This window comes from Ornithodoros turicata, chromosome 1 (assembly GCF_037126465.1).
Source record: "Ornithodoros turicata isolate Travis chromosome 1, ASM3712646v1, whole genome shotgun sequence".
In the NCBI taxonomy this organism is placed as follows: domain Eukaryota; kingdom Metazoa; phylum Arthropoda; class Arachnida; order Ixodida; family Argasidae; genus Ornithodoros; species Ornithodoros turicata.
In genome coordinates this window covers 171,268-188,868 of record NC_088201.1, presented here as the reverse complement: position 1 = coordinate 188,868, position 17,601 = coordinate 171,268, and the positions used below count along the sequence as shown (strand labels likewise).

At 44.4% G+C, this 17,601-nt stretch overlaps 1 protein-coding gene across 3 annotated transcripts in view; it reads left to right on the top strand.

Moving 5' to 3' along the window:
- LOC135377203 (signal recognition particle subunit SRP72-like) overlaps window positions 1-17,432 on the top strand; it is a 30,175-nt gene extending 12,743 nt beyond the window's left edge. For 2 of the 3 annotated variants that reach the window (XM_064609490.1, XM_064609487.1), the window contains exons 10-17: window positions 187-453; window positions 3,335-3,472; window positions 3,533-3,628; window positions 3,791-3,975; window positions 6,386-6,561; window positions 10,806-10,925; window positions 11,957-11,996; window positions 17,264-17,432. In XM_064609490.1, the coding sequence (XP_064465560.1) occupies window positions 187-453; window positions 3,335-3,472; window positions 3,533-3,628; window positions 3,791-3,975; window positions 6,386-6,561; window positions 10,806-10,925; window positions 11,957-11,996; window positions 17,264-17,387 (1,146 nt within the window). In that variant the 3' untranslated portion in view covers window positions 17,388-17,432. The remainder of the gene's footprint in view (window positions 1-186; window positions 454-3,334; window positions 3,473-3,532; window positions 3,629-3,790; window positions 3,976-6,385; window positions 6,562-10,805; window positions 10,926-11,956; window positions 11,997-17,263) is intronic. The other variant, XM_064609488.1, reaches the window with a different exon arrangement.
- The last annotated feature ends 169 nt before the right edge of the window (window positions 17,433-17,601 follow it).

The window sequence follows — 17,601 nt, the reverse complement described above, 5'->3', positions numbered from 1 at the left end:
TTGATGACTGACCCCAAGTGTAATTAATGTTGTCAAAGAAAAATTTTGCAGTTTGAAATCTTGAGTCTCATTATTGCACATTATCCTACATTTGGAACAGCTCTCCTCCAAAGGGTTAATATGTGTCTACTGTGAAAAGTAATAACGTGAGGCATTTATTACTACTACTACTTTTGACGTTGACAGGACCAGAACGTATTTGACTCCAAGAAGAAAATGAAAATTGCAGTGGCAGAAGGCCTGGACAGCAAGCTGACGACGCAGCAGAGGCGGGCGATTGCCATCAACCAGTGCCTGCTGCTGTACCACACAGGACAGCCCGAACAGTGCCTGAAAGCCGTGGGGACATTGGAACACCATTTCCACCAGGCAATCGACGTGGCCACGCTTCTCCGTGCTGCAGCACTTTACTGCAAGGATAAGCAGTTAGAGCCAGCCATACAGGTGCTACAGGTAAGGATTTCATGAGTGGTCTAAAAGTGGTCAAATTACTCGAGTCAAGTAACTTGCACCTTCTTCAAGTTCACACCAGATAGCATGCCTAGTATATGTTTGTAATTTTGTACTCTTTAATTTTTGCACACATAAGCGATGCAGTTTGCTAACCTGGCAGGGATTAACACTGTCAGGGTCAGAACTTTTGATTCAGACCAGATTCTGCCTTATATACCTGGTGTTTCCAATAAATACCATAGATTGAGAAGTTACCCGTCAATAAGAACTTGTTACAACTTAAGTTACCTTGTGCAAAACTAACTAATGTAACTAAGTTAATAACCAAGTTCTTCAGCCTGAAATGTAACTCGCGGTTACTGAGTTACTTAAAAAGTTACTTCGGACACAAAATAGCATTATGCAGGTGCAGCGCACGTGAGCCGTTTAGTTAGACAGTGAGTTGCCTGCGGAGGAGTGCAACACGCTTAGATCGTTTTCGCTTATGTCATTTTCGCTTATGTCCAACAAGAGACCTCGCTCTATTTGTGAACAAGTGATGTCATAGTGTTAGACAGCGCCAAAACTTGGTAGAATTGAACTACGTTGAAAATACGAAAGCCACAGTCTTAAGGAGGTCTACGATATGGTCCCTTAAAGGGACGCAACCCTCGGTCCTGCTTTCCTTTCAGTGGGAGGCAGCGAACAAGTGCCCATTCGTGGGACCCAGCCCTCTCCTTCCGATTTGTTTCGGTTTCAGTCTGCCTACCAATGTCATGGTGACATTCGACGTGCATTTCAATGCTTTGAAGGCTTGAGATGTCTTCTGTGATTGCACCAACCTGAATCTCGTTCTCGATACAAGGTTCAAATCCAAAAAGAAGGAAATGTGGTGAAAATCTTGTAGAACCTTGTCTGGAAGTGTTTATGAAAGATGTGATGTTTGTGATGTGTTGATCCCATTTTGAAGGATTGTCAAGGAACTGCTTTTTGAGAATATTCTTTATGGTCGCAATGGACCTTTCCACAAGACTGTTTGCCTGATGGAAATCAGGACAAGGCGTTGAGTGTTCAATTCCTGTTGTGGTTAGGAATTTTTTCATGTTCTGATTCATGAAACAAACCTTAGTTAGAAACAGTTGTCATGGGAATGCCAAAAGTTGTGTTCATCTTTTCCTAGATGAACTCTATGATGTGTGGCGATGGGATGATCCGGATATAACACATCGCCAATGTGTTATATCCTCAGGGGGAAAATAGCCAGCTTCCAACAGCTTCCAATTTGTTCACACTCGACAAATTACACACACGCACACACACCACCTACTATATTACTGTACAGAAATGTGAGCACACATGACTTTTCCATGTATATATACGTATGTTATAGTCCTAATTTCTAGATAAACGTAACATCCAAATGCAGTTGCTGACTCATCTTTTTTTTTTACCCCAGGCACCATTCAAATCTGAACAAATCCATATTCTTGTCCAATATTTGAGACCTCATCTTCAAGGGGTGCATATAGGCATTGCAGAAGCTTACCTGCACATGCTCAACTGCTCCACTCCAAACGTGGAACGCCACCAGTTTTTGGAATATGGGCAATATAAGTTTGTGTTCTCATCAACGTCAAATGAGGAAAACTGTGGGTGCCATGTTGGATGAGAACGTGACTTAGTATTTGGCAGTCATTCAGACTGCCATGATGTTGATATTCACTACTTCCATGCCACTGCATCAATAATGGGTGCTGATGCATGCCACCACATCAACAGCATCTTTGATTGTATAAATGGCACATACCGAACTGTTAGACAGACTGAGCTGTGAGTCAGCAAAATGGGAGGCATGTTGTAACAGACTTGAAGCCAAAGAGGCTTCAAGAGCTGTCAATGCGTGTCGAATTAACGGCAGAAAACGTATCCTGTATGGCTGTTTGTTGGAGTACGGCTTTGGAAAAGATGTTTTGGCCATGATTAGAATTCAAACTTTGGCTGATTTTATGTTTCCAAGATACTGAAAAGATGGTTTGATGATGACATCACCCTGAAAGACATATTTAAAATGTAACATCTGTATTTTTACCTCTCCAACTTTTGAAAATATTTCACCCAAAAGAAAGGCTATACAGTCGACCACTGTTTATCTGGGTCTTGCTGTTCCTAGCAAAAATGTCCGGATGGTGAAGGATCTGAATAAATGAAACTCGAGAGGAGATGAGTTATTAGTTGTCAACAAAGCATTTGTTTATTTTGGAGTACATATGGAAATGTCACTTGCGTAAAATTACAGCAGACATTCTGCTCCTGTAAACTACTCTTCCGTATGTCATTAACTTGAGAAACATTATTGATCCGCTCAAAGAATGCCAAAGCCATTTTCTGTGCACTTGGTGCATCCCACATCACTGCCACATGACTCTATTCTGTGCTCACCCTCATGTGCGTGTGCTTAATTTCTTCTTGCATTTTGCAGCTTTGCTTACCATGCTAATCTTTAATGCTTTCATTGACAAGGTACGCGAATGGCCGAAGGTATCGTTGAAAGCTTTAGAATCACCTTTCCTAATGGCGTCAAACAACTGAGCTGGTCAATGAGAAAGGGGAAATCTTTGTAGCCCTGTCTCAACACCGGACACAAATGTGAGCCCTCGTTACAAAAAGTCAGGGGACCCCTAATCCATCCATCAAACCAACTGGATAAGTGAAGGCAGTTGTTAGGTATTTTCCTCAGCAGTTCCTGGAAATTCCTTTCTGAACACTCAAGACAAATAGCATGTCTGGATGAAAAGCAAATAAACTGGGTTGTATTGTCTGGCTTTTTGGGTAGTATTCCTCAAGTGTACATGAGAATGTCTCTATAACTGAGTACTAATGGGACAGAAATATGCATTTTCAGGATTACTTTGCAAAGCATCCAAATACTTCCCTCAGCATTCCCTTCACACTCGCTCAGTTGCTATTAGTACAAGGCCATGTGAGCAAGTGCTGCCAGTTACTCAAATCGCTTGGTGACGTCTCTTACAAGCCAGGCGTGGTAAGTCTAGAGTCCCAATATTTGCATCATAAAATGATGACCTACATGGATTTCATGTAGGTATCTGCTCTGGTGACCCTCTATCAAAGCCTAGAGGATAAAGCATCCACATTAGCAGTATTCTCGGATGCTCTCAACTGGTATAGGAAGAACAAGGTATATTTTTTCGTCATCACAACTTTTCTGGTGCCTCATTCTGTGTAGAGTTTGTCCCAAAAAGTTTGTTACCCTAACTTTAGCTATTCCATAAATTTAAAATAATACCGTACATCTCCTAATACTTTGTCTGGTTACATAAATAATGTTTCACTTTTGCAGCCTCAATCGTTCGAGCTGATAATGAGGATGCGTCAGAGCCAGGCTCAGTTTCACTTTGCCAACCAAGAAATGCAAGATGCGGCTCCAATCCTTGAGGAACTACGGCATTTCAATCCGCATGACACACGTCTAACAGCGCAACTACTTGCTGCCTACTCGGCTTTCGACCCACAGAAAGCAAAGGAGTATCTTTTCTTTGTGCTGAGACAACCTTCTTAATGAGAAACTTGCTCTAGGAGAAATGCGGCTATCTCGATACAACCTTATGTCAGTGGTAGTCTATCAGTGGGCCACATAAAAGGCCCCCAATTTTCTGCTGCCGTGGGACCGACTTGTAAATTCCGCGATCTTCCGTGGCAGTAAGTCAACGGCTACTTTACATGGGAAACACTTAATTTTATTGGATAATGTGGGAACAAAAGATATTTTATCAAATTACAGGTTCGAAACAGAATTGAAACTGGAGCATGAAACACGGACGGAGAACACACAGGACCACACTTGATCCACTATCAACTGATTTATTTGTAGCACTTCTTAAAAGGGGTTGCTGAAGGGAAAGGGGGAAACCCGGAAACACAAATCACTTCTCAGGTTCTACATCTGCCTTCAACATACTTCATTTCTTCGCGTGTCAGTGCCACGATCACGTGCCAGTGCACTGATTGACCTTGATGTCGGCCACATGTTACCGTAGTTATCAAACAAGAAGCGTGGCAATATGTATTGGGAGCATGCGGCACAAAGTACACGGGCTATCCATACGAAACAGAAGTACTTAGATCAGGAGATGAGAGAACTGATGTTCTGAGGCTGGAACAAGCTGGAGCTGGCTAACCTTTTCAGTGACTTCCATCTTTCATACTTAGATCAGGTCATGCACGCAGCACTTTCATCAACATAAGTTTAACCGTCAGTTCTACGGGGCCATGTGTACCTTGGAGCGTGTGCAGTACGCATGTTTATGTGACTGTCTTTTGCTTGAGCACGCAAAAACTGCTCCTGAGACGATGCACGTCGTAGTAACTGTCCACGTTGCACCAGTCGCATCCTTCGACCCAATCAGCTATCTGCGAAATATCGAGCAAAATATTGGCTTCAGGAAAATTCCGTGCCACACGAAGATTCCGCGGTGAATTCCAGATTCCGCGTAGATTCTCTGAATCGCAAAAAAACGGGGTCCTTACCCATATACCCAGTCTAGCCCATTTATTACGATCTTCGACAGAACTGAAACGCAACATTTCACTGAAAACAAATTCCATTGGCATTTTCAAGAGCCTTCCCCTCTGTGCGCGCTAAAGTGAGAACGCAGTGCGTTTATCCGTGTATGATTGCCGGGGATTAGATGCATGCGCTGCAAGGCACGCGACTTCGAAAGGGCAGAAGGGGCTCAGTAGCGAAGTAGGGAACGTTGTTCCCTCTCCACATCGTTGTCTCGTCTTCAAGCTTTTTTTCTTGTTTCGATGCGTGCTTGCTACGATGGTGTCCGTGGTTCCGAGACGCTTTTTGATGAGGACAGATGCGTGGCTCGACCCGAAGTTGCAAACGCTCTACAGGTTTCGTACTGTTTGAAAACCGCGCTGTGAAGTACCGCGGCTTCGAAAACGTGTATTGGCAGACAGTTGCGTATCGACACCCAAACACACGTCGACGGATTACTCGTGGCGGAGGCGATCGGTCCAGATCTTGAGAACGGTGATGACTATGGCATTGGTTGACAAGCAATGGACGAGGTCGTCGATCTCAAAAGATGCGGCACCTAACACGATATTGGCGGTTGTGTTAGCAAAAGCTTTCGACAAATAGCTCCGTCAATTTAGAGCTAGATAAAATGCTTTTGCGCTCACAACAAACGCGTATGTTCAGCAGTGTTGTACTTGTGGCGATCTGCTTTGTTTACACGAGCCCGAGCGGCAATTTCTCGAAAGCTCATTTTTAACGATACTTTGATATAACGATCAGATTTCGCGTTCCCGTCAATATCGTTATAAACGGGCTCGACTGTATTTGTAGTCTTGTTGTATGTCACGAGTGAAGAGGCAATAAATTACGACACATTAGTGCCGCAAGTACTGAGAGAAGTGACTTACTCGCAGGTACCATAATTACTTTTATTGCACCACTGCAACTGCAATTTGCCAGTTAATTGAATAGAGTGAGAAACTGAGCCGTTTGGTTGCACATCCATCTGTGTGCGTCTGTCCTTTCTTTCGTGTTCCCCAAGCACTGGGGGTTTGTCTTATTTTATTTGCAAGTTAAGTATGAGCCCGTTAAGTAGCGGCTCTATCCAAGGCACTCTGTGTGCCCTATCCCTCTATTCCGGTGCCTCTACTAAATGGTCTTTCAGAGCCACGAGCGTGATATGCGCCCTGGCGAAGTTTCCGAGCCTTCCCTTCCTCCGTATGTGACGGAGCAGCACTTACGCACTCTGACCTTTAAGCTGGAGTGTGGAGCGCGCTCTCAGCGCTTTGGAACCGCTACTTAACTTCCCACTATGTCTCTGTAGTTCCCTGGTCCAGCAGTATAATTAGTTGCTCCCCATTCCTGTTATAGAACGTGATTATTATGTCAGTATTCCTGAGCATTGGTCAGACTGAGTCGCAACCTGCCGACTCTGGAAGAACAGATGACTGAGATTGACGTGGATGCACTGGAGACTGCGTCATGGACGATGGGTGCTCGTTACGCCAAGAAAGTGGCCAAGACAGACCCTTCACCCGCTGCTCGGGCCCAGGATGTTGTCAAGAAGAAAAAGAAGAAGAAGAAGGGTGAGCTACTGAAAATATGTGCAGGGCAGTGTCTCATCAACGTAGAATATGTCAGCATTGAGCGCATTAAGTAGTGTTTCATACTCCACTCACGACGTAGCGCACTGAAGCAGACGACGTATGGCGTCACATCTTTCCTGTTGAGTGCGCGATCCACCGGGTACAAGCAGCTGGCAGAAAAGTACTTGTAATTAGCTCCAATGGTACATTTGGAAGCAAAATCTACACACTATGTTACTGAACTCTCCCACCTTGGGAAATTGTCATTTTTAGGCCACTTTAGTGCATATGTCGGCGGTTATTCGCAGGTCATGCAGGGCTTTAATGCAGGCATGTTCACACCAAGCAGTCACCTCAAAAATTGCTCCTATGGCATCTATTACAAATTTCTGTCGTTTCCGTCTTATTTGCTATTGAACGAAAATGACTTCAAAACAGCTGTTGTCCAGACCAAGCCACCGCACCCCCAGTCTGTGCACTGCATGAGCAGACAACAGGAGCAGCACCACCGAGAGAGCAATGTAATGCACCAAAGCTGTTTTTCGCTGTTAAGTGGCCGCTCTGGGTATCTTATACTTAGGGTTCCGCGTTTTCAGCATCTATTCCTAAGCTGATTCAGTGGGTGTTTTTCAGCATTTCCTGTATGTTTTGGCATTTTGAAACGTTTGCACCAAAAATAGGTGCCACAAATGGGCAAAGGACTATGGAAGGCTTGGTAGGAATTTTTTTTTCTTTGTTGGAAGGTTCCACCACATGTACTTGTATTCTCTTGAGCCACTGAGCAAAGTGTTACAGAAGAAGGTTTTTCCCTCAACTGGGTAGCAGCTCTGCAGGGCGGTATTCCTCACATTCCACCTCGAAACGTGGTGAAGGAAACAAGAAAATGTGATGCCTCGTAGAAATAAAAGTGCAATCTGGTACCCGCAGTTTCAGCATGTAGCACCAATTGCAAGGGTATAATTTTATACTCTATAAGGGTAGGGTATAAAAAATTGGCAATTTCCAAAAAAATCTTGGGCGAGCGTTTTTTGGCAAATGCTGAAAACTCGGAACCCTACTCATACTGCCAGTTTGGGTGCGCCAAGATAGGGGCGCCTACTTAATGCACCCATTGGGCAGGCACCCGAGCATCTTTTCTCACGCGGAAGTACCCATGGTGGCCCCATGTATTTTCTATGGGACATACTTTCGGACTGCACTTTTTCGGTAAATTATGAACCGATTTTCACGAGACTGGTCTCGTTCGATACCATTCGGAAATGTGCTTTGTCGCTTCAGAAAAAAAGAATATTGGTTTTCTCAATTCATTTTTCGAAATACGTTACTGAAGTACAAAACATTTCCGAAATTGGATACTCAAGCTTTGAAACGCTCTACTAAAAAAACAAAGACTTATGCAGAAACTTTCTTGGCACGGAAAAGTAAAAATCTTTCTAGAGCATTGTAATACCAGGATCACCCACATCCGGTTATCCATTCTCCCGATAAACTGTAAAAGTGGTTGTTCCACTTGAAATCCCTGCACAGAGTCACCCTGAGGTATTTGTAACAGCCAACTTGAGTTACTGTACAGTTTGTTTCCTGGTAACACGCATATACGTACATTTATCAAAGTTTAGTAGAGCAGAAAAGAAATAAAGTAGAACACAAAACCGACGCACAGGGACAAAGTTTGCAGATTTTTTCTCTGTGTACTTGTTTTCGTTATCCCTAATCTTTGTGTTTTACTGTCATGAACTCTATTTTGTAGATTTGCGATATTTTATATGATTAATACAAATATAATCAATCATTCAATACACCACATATTATCTGCAAATACACAGCAGTTGGCTTTGCCAAAACATTCCGTCTGCGTTTTAGTGTGGGAACTCCCAGCCAAAGAACAACAACAACAACTTTATTAGAAGGTGATGAATGGGGAGTTTGATCGCCGATACTCTACCCCGTTGCTGGTAGTGAATGGTGGCTGGGGAATGAAATAATGAGCCGCTTAACAATAAGGATCCAAGTCATATGGTATCCAGAGCATTGGTGGGCTGGATGTGGCCAGGGATATCCCGGGGCCAATTTTTGACGTCCCGAAGTACCCAGATTTCTTCCGGAAAATCCCGTGATTTCGTGAGAGCAAATATGACAGGAAGTGGACGGCTGCCTAGACGTGCGTACAGATATTTGTCTTTTCTTCTAGCGCAGAAGCTGGACGGACCTTCAGTTCGGCAGCCAGTATTGGCACAAAAGTTGGCTCCGAACTGGGAGACACCATCCTTGACGCTCTGTGCTTTCACAGGTCGTGTTTTAATCATTGTACAACGTGATAAGCACGCAGCGACGGTTGTAAACTGTTTAGTGTTTCGTTTCTTTCCATTCGTTTTCTTTTTGTTGTTGCTGTTCTTCATTCAAGTGGAATGTTACACCGTTTGAGGAAATTATAAAGTAAAATTTCCTATCACTTCAAGTGTAGTGGTACTCGCCTTCTTGTCACGTGCAACAGTGAAATGCAGATGAATAAAAAAAACGGAGTGGCATTATCGTAGGAAGAAAAAATAAAATAAGTATTTAAAGAGATTGAAACATTTACTTTACTGAAAAACAAGCTTTCGGACAGAGTCCGTCCTTCATCAGGTGTAATAATAAATAAAATTAATATAATAATAATAAATAAATAAAAATAAATAAGATTTCAACCATTTTGCTCTCACCATTTTACCAATGTGGTTACACTGCAAATTTTTGGGTGCTTTCCTTCAGGAAGAGTTAGAATTGACAAAGCGCACATGAACTGCGCACAACACGCCGATATAGTCACTTGAAGTAAATGGACTTGGAAGTAGAGCCCTGCACGGCCCATGGGTTGGTTACCCGCTCGTTGTTGCGGGTGGTGGGTCTAGGTTTTCCGTGTCGTCCAGGTCGGGTGTCATTGTTGGCGGCGGAGCGGGCAGTGGGTCGGGTGTGGTCGACTCATTTTGCCAAAACACTATTAGAAAGTACACAGAGTTGCTTAATTTCTTACGCGTCTGTACTGCAGGGGCTCGAAATATGATGTAAAACATCGCTGACAAGGGCGGAAGAAATGCTCACACCGTTAGGGTGCAACAGCGCCTGTGTGTCCTTCTTTGTCCATGTCGCGTTTCGTATCATCATGCCTCAAGCAGGGGCGGATTTAAGGGTCTGTCATGGAGGTGGCGGTCTTAAGGAAATTTCGTGCTTTGCGGCAGCATTGTCCGTCGTCCGTCATCGTCCAGCATTGGCCGCAGCATTGGGTTTTTACATAGGGAACACGACCGTATGGGGGGGGGGGGGGGGGCGACTGCCTTCCCCCCCCTTAAATCCGCCCCTGGCCTCAAGTCATAAACCAACACTCACTTGCACGTTTTTGCCCCCTATGCTAATGTCGTACAAGAACCCATACCATGCACACAGACACATCTAATCATCAGGCATAGACCAGGGAGTACTTGTAATTTACTACTCATCGTTCATCGCGTTGCGGGTCAGGTGCGGGTCTCAATTTTAATGGGACGCGGGTTGCATGTCGGGTGCGGAATTGCACCTGCAGGTACGGCTCGGATGCCGGTCAGATAATTCTGACCCACGCAGGACTATACTTGGAAGTACCATCTGAACTTGTCACAATCCCGAAATCCTGTCCTGGGATCCCAGGATTGACAGCAAAAAATCCTGAAATCCTGGGACTGCAAAAATGGCTTGAGATTGACAACCCTGGCCAGGGACTAAGCAATTTTGTGAGAGAGAGGGGGGGAGTCTAGCTCGTTAAGGGATCCGAATGGTAGTGTGAGCAATGGAGAAGAATGTACTCTAGATCTTCTACAGCACTGCAGTGACTGTAACACCACTGCACTGTAAAAGCACATTGAGGCACATTTGATCAACTAGAACTTGATGCATCTCCTTCACAACCATTCATATCTTGAGAGTCTTAGGGACAAGCGTTTGGCTCGTGCATGTGTATCACAAACCTTGGATTGATGTTGTGCCGTTTTGATTAGAAAGCAAGCACATTTAGAGAAGCACCTATAAGCACTTCCTTAGTTCCTAAAATCACTTTTCTGTTATCATGTTTGGTGGCTTCCTACTGATGCTCTGTAAAGCTTGTGCTGACAGAACCAAAGCAACATTTTGCAGATCCCAGAGCTCAAGAACTTTTTATGCAGCGTGTACAATTTGTCTCTCGCAAGTGCCAAAAATTGGAAAGTTATAACTGTGGAGCACTTTTATTTCAGGTAAGCTGCCCAAGAACTACAATCCAGACGTGGACCCCGATCCGGAGCGTTGGCTTCCGCGCTGGGAACGTTCCACCTACAAAAAGCGAAAGGACCGTCGTGGAGCTCCTGGAGGAGTTGGTAGGTTCTTCGAAGAGGAAAGCACCTTTCTTTTACCTGTCTTTCACCTATTGAGGTGATGCAGGATATTTAAGGTCATCCTTTTAGCTAGCTGGCTTTTCACTTGGACATTCCAAGTTGGCTGAAATTTGAGTGACACAGAAATACACTCAGTATGACACTTGGGAGACTATGTAGGTTCTTCACAGATGTTTCCTGTCATTGTTTTGTCATGATGTGTAGCAAGCTGTACCAATGTCACAGAACTCTGATGTAGAGCCCATAAATATGGGGCATTTTTTAATAGTTTATCCTTTACATAAAAATCTATGAGAGCATAGATGTTCTTTCTACAGTTGAGTTATACAGCCAGGTGAATATCCTCTTGGAGAGAGTATGTAACTACTAGATGACCAATTACCTAAAATTCATTAATTCTTTAATTAGGGGATTTTGGGCAAAAGCGAGATAGTAGAATGGGAGACAAATCTTGTTAAAAAGCCATTCTGTTTTTAAATGCCGGAAATGTGCATGTGTGTTTAAATATCCATAGCCAAATTTTGCTATGCAAATTAACCGAAACCACGCTGGTCTGGAGCATAGGGCAGCAGCCTCCCCCCAAATAAAAAGGAAGAAAAAAGTGAGGGTCTGGGTTCGCTGCTGAATAGGCGATTTCAGATATTGTCCTTGTGCTCCGCACGGGGGCCCTCTGTCGTGCAATGTGTTGTGGGAAATGGTTTGCATTCGTGCTCGTCTGCCTGTTGCTTGAAGGTGCGGGAGGTGAAGGAGAAAGAAAACTGAAACCGTTTGCGCTCTTCTTCTCTCTGACTCATGAACACTAAATCCCAAGGTGCAGCGGGGTTTCGCAACACGGCGCTCTCTGGTGGGCCATCCATGCAATTTCTGAAATCGTCTATTAAGCACAGTACATTAGCCTGCGACACTTGGGCTGTGGAATTGGTTCAACAGATGCCACCACATTTTCTCAAATGTCAGCTACACATCAACAAAATCCAGTATGTCCACTATATATGTGAAATTTTATTTTTTAGGAAAAGGCACTCAGGGAGCTGTAGGAGCATCCTCTGAAGGGTGGGTTTTTTTTTTTTTTTCATGTCATCATTGGTAATCTTGTAGTATCAGTAGTAGTAGTAGTAGTACGTGTCTGGAAAACTCTCACTACAGTCGCCAACCATGTTTTTTAGTTCAAAAGTCGCTGCATGTCTCTGTGAAAATTGCAATCTCTCCATTGGGGCACATGGTAATAGGCATGACGGCAAAGATCATGACATTAATGTGCTTTTTATAGTCTCTGCAGTAAGTTTAGTGTTTTGTTTATGAAGCTCCAGTCACTGTCGATGCATTGTCTGAAGATGTTGGTGATAAGTGTGCTGATGAATTTTTAGCTGCTGTCACATCCTAACTCATGTTCACATGAAGCATGTTGCCCCTGTTTTGAAGCCCATTGGCGTTATGTGCACACACATGTAAGCTCCACCTAGCTGTTCCTTGGTCTCAAATATTCGAAAACGTGTGCATATAGGAGCTGTATGATTTTGCTGGTGGTGTTAAAAAAATGAAAACATCTCAAGTTTACATCTGAAAAGTCTGTTGGCGACTGTGTGTTTTCACTGACGTCATACAAATACAAGAGTTGGAACACACTAATCCATATACAGTCATGACTCATTAATATAGACACCTTCGTCCCCGACCAAAATCGTCCATAAAGTGAATCATCCATATGATCCAATACCGAGGAAATAGCAAAAACAATTCTGAAGGTTTATTGAGAAAATTCCTGAATTAGTACCTGCTTGCAGCTATACTTGGTTGCACATTGATTTAAGCTGAGCAAAACGTCAGCAACATGTAGAGCCTGCTGCTCATCACCATTGTCTTCAAAGAATTGAAGAGCCATTTCTAGTCCCACTTGAGCCATATGATGTGACCGTCAGCTTGGCATTGCTCATGTCATCGATGCCATAGCCTGATGCCTTGACAACTGTCTGCCTCTGTTCTCGTTTGTCTATGTGTACCTATGTTTAACTAAAGGCACAAGGGTCAATCGCCTATGGATGTGTTCAGAACAGTGATGACGTCGTACAGGATTTTCCTTCATCTCCACAAATAACCCCAGTTCCCCTTATAGTTCTTGACTTTGAATGTCCTACTCTCAAAAGTTCCCCTGTAGAATGTGGGGAGAGGCTTGCGCTCCACATAATGAGGCGACTGGCCCGTCCGTTGCCCGACAAGCGAGTTTCCATATTAACCACATGAAAATGCATTGAAAAAGTTTGGCCCTCACAAAAAAATCGCAAAAATCGTCCATAATTCGAGTTGTCAATATTAACGAGGCACGACTGTAGTACAGTATTATATCCTTATAATTTTCACAGTGTACTTTAATTTCATACTGTGAGTATATATCCTTATATACCTTATATCCTTATGTACTGGGGGTGGGCAAACAATTTCAAATGCATTCTTGTGCACATCTACTCAGATGAATGTGTTACAAAACAGGTAAACACCATTCAATGTTTTGGTTTGATTATTATTTGAACACAACAAAAGGAACTGAAACTTGGACTGTCGTAACGATCAAACTGTGGTAGATTTGTGTAACTAGTTGAACATGCTGTTGTGCGATCGCATAACTATATATCCATAACCATACATCTGGTGAGTCTTCCACGGCAGTTAGGTATTGCATTTCCAGTTGAAAAGCATGTTTATGGTTTTGCAGCTATCTAATGGTGAATTCACTTGGCTAAAATGTGGCTACATGGCCTAGTGCTTGGAAAGTGCTTGACCAACGATCTTGTTTCTTGGTATGGACCTGTCCCCTGTCTTGCCAAACCTCGCTGTGCCTATCACTATACAACATTGCGCCAATGTTGGTTGGCTAAAGGAGTCGGCGGCCAGCTACCATCCGACTTTTTGCAAACCATCGGCCATCATCCATTGCTTGCTTGGGAATCTGGCAGAGAAAGCTGCAAGAAAATGACCACACCAATGCTGTGTATTAAGAGGTAGTCTGGCCATTAGGAGGAGCCTAAGAAAGAGTCTCGACCTGTCAATCAAACTTGGCCGCATTTTATTGGTTGCCGTTTCCCATGGATATCGCCATGATACCAAAATTTCTCCAAAATGGAGGATGATGCTTTGAATGGCGAAGTGAAGGTTTCGTGACAAAAAATTTTCACAGTCTACTTTAATTTCGTACTGTGAGTATATATCCTTATGTACGCATCTGCAAAATCAACTTGAACTTTCGCTCCGCCATCATATTATTTATGTGAAAATTAGATGTTTCTTGGCTAAAGTTAGGCCCAGTTAAGACCACGATCCCAAGAAAATAGTAAGAGAGACACCCCTGATGCGCAAGATTTTACACGATATCATTGAATTTTATTTATGCATCTTTGCACATTTTTTATTCAATCTATTTACCGTATTAACGCGCATTTCCCGGCATGCCGGGTTTTGTGAGGTAGACCACCTTTTACGATCCGCCCTCCTGGTCTATCCCGGCATGCCGGATTAAGCGAGGTCAACGACAATTCGAGCACCAAACATTTATTACAGGACATAGAATGACAAATATCGACAGCGGCTACACTCATTTAGATTTGGTCGTCACCAGAATTGCAGCTGTCCTCGTCTGTAAGGCCAGTCGGGTCTCCGTCGTTTTGGAGCGCTGCAGAGCTTGATGTCAAAGTGTTGCGCAGACGATGGTGCAGCACGTTGGTTTCCATGCCACCAACAAGCCCGCACTTTACAAAGGACTGTTTGATAACGTCTTCGGAAATGCGGCCCCATGCTTCTTTTACCCAAAGTGCGACAGTAAGGTATGAAGCGGAACTGCGCTTTCCGGCCCTTGTGTATTCAACCTCGCCGTCCCGTAGCCACGCCGTCCAAAGTTCTTTCATTACTGTCTTGAATATCCTATTCCACACAACATCAGCAGGCTGCAGCAGAGGAGTCATTCCGCCAGGAATAATGGACAAAACTGTATTATAATGTTGCTTGAAGCTTGATTTCGTCACGGTTTTCAGGTGCGACGGCGCACTGTCCATTACAAGCAATGAACGGGGCCTGAAAAAGGCACCTGGTCGGACACCCCACACTTTCTGCTTGTAACAGTTCATGAGTTCAGCCGTCATACTGCCCTTCATTGCCACAGAAACGACGACATCCTTAGGGAAATCAACTTTTGGCACATTTTTTAGTCCCTTGAATATAATCATCGGTTTCAACTTTCTGCCATCTGCCATGGCAGACAGGACAACGTTGTACCTTAACTTCTCTTTCCTGGTGGTTTTGCATATGACATGCTTGACGCCCTTGAAGTCGTAGGTCTTACTGTGTGGCAAATCAAACCACATCGGCGTTTCGTCCATGTTACCGATATTCCCAAGTTCTATCTCACTGATAGCTGAATTGTGGTAGCTATAAAAGGACTGGCACAGCAAATCAGCATTTTCTGGCACCTTTTGCCCCACACTGGTGACTGTCCTGTTCACTATGCTGTATCTGTGTACAAAACGCCCCAACCACCCGTTGCTGGCCTTGAAATCCGTTCCACTAGAGGTTTCTGTCAAAAGTTGCTCCGCTCGCAACTTGATGCGAGATGCTGACACAGGCATACCTTGTTTGCGCTCCTCTGCTATCCATGCGGCAAGTTCTTCCTCCATGGCAGGATACTTCGCACGTTTCTTTGCAGTCTCCTCCGTGGAAGGCACATTTCTTCTCTTTCGGATGGCGACGTCTTTCTCAGCCTTGCACGCGTTGAGCTTCTCTTGCTGCTTCATCCAGTCCTGGACGCACGGGCGAGGAATCGAGAAGAAACGTGCCGTGTCACTGATGTTTCCACGAAGTTCCGAAAGTTTTTCTAGCACTTCCAATTTGAAGGCTAATGTGTAGCTTTGCACGCGCCCGCGACCAGCACTTGTTCCTTCTTCCATGCTGCCAAATTGTGGAATGCTGCAGGGTCCTCAACTACAAAACTCCCAAAACTGGTTACAATACGGGTCAGTTTGAACTTCTCGATGACGTGGCGGGGATGGGGCGTTCTTCCCACTGACCTCCTTGTGGGTGTCATTGAACCATGCATAACCCCCGGAGCCCCAGTCTCCGGAAGCATTGTACTATTGAGTGTGGTATTTCCCGGCATGCCGGAAAATACGGGTTTTCCCGGCATGCTGGTCAACCTCGGTTTATTCCGGCATGCCGGGAAATGCGCGGTAATACGGTAGGTTGTGTGATTTAAAAGTTCATACCGGCAGCTGTCTGCTACGAAGAAGTGGTTCTGCCGCTTTCCTGGCCAATTACTTCTGCCAGCAACCATTTGTGCAGTTCTGAGTCTTCCCAACATGCTCTCTCTATGCAGATGGCATTGATAAAAGTGGGCTCAAAATCCGTCTTTTTAGTCTGTCACCAGTGATATCAGTTTCAATCCAATCAATCCAGTTTCTCCAAAATGGTGACACCCAGTAAATAAGAGTGAGGTATAAATACTGGATGGCCTGCAATAATAGGGAACTGAATTTTGACCTATGATTGGCTAGATAACTCAATGAGGCTGGAGCGTCCGGTATATGCATGTCAGATGCTCATTGGCCAGACTCCCTTTTAATACACGGCTCTACACGGACCATTTGTTGATGCCCCTGGTGGCTTTAAAATGTGGTGCTGACACACAGGATGAAAGCTGCTTCGTATATGCGACCCAAAAGGTTGGAGAGAGCCTTCATTTCTGATGCGTTAAATCTGATCTGTAATGGCGAATTCGGGTGGCAACACAGCTTAGCACTCGTAAATTGCTGGTTGGTGCCCGAGCTGGATCGTGTGACCGTTGCCACCCGAACACGAGTGCCAGGACTAGCGGTTTTGGTCGCTTGGATCATGCTAGGGGCATCGCGATCGCAAGCCTTTGGGTTCCGTCGTTTGCTAAACCTAATCAACTTGGACGTGGCAGGCCAATGAGGGAGGGCACTCTCCACCGTTGCAGTGCGGACGTGATGACACCGGATATAGTTGGGCAACCCGCTTCAATCGTTTCAAGACCGGGTGAAAAAAGTGCTACCTGGCAAACTCTACGCGCTCTGAAAGCGCCACGTGACATTGCTTCGCTTTGACCAAGCGAACATGACTGCTCAGGATCTGGCAAAAAAAGTTGCCATGAAATGACCACCCGAATTCGCTATAAGACAAGTTTTGTTGAAAATGTCTGATGTTTCAATTATTTGTCAAAACCTTGCAAAAAATAGCAAACAATTGTTGGAACAACCTGCCCTGAACCTTAGGTGCCTAATCTGGAGCTTTGGATGAGTATGCATCTTTCTCACCTCTAGGGATTCAACCCAAAAGGCAACCCCAGTGGCAAGCCCTGCTCCTCCATCCCCACAAGGCCCTCGCCAGCAGAGGCCACTGCCTGCCCAAAAGAAGAAGCAAAAAAAGAAAGGAGGTCGTTGGTGAACATCTCATGTTAGAAGTATTGTTATAAAACTACATTTTGCTTCATGCATTGTTCACTCTTAAATCAAGCCCCCTCTTAAAGGTTGGCCCACACCTCTCTGAAGTGTTTGCCCCCACATACTGTGCATTCAGTGAGAAAAAAGATCAAACTATAGGATATTTGAACTTGTCCTGACTGGTGAGGCCGCGTCACGAGATTTCAACTAGCTTGGAA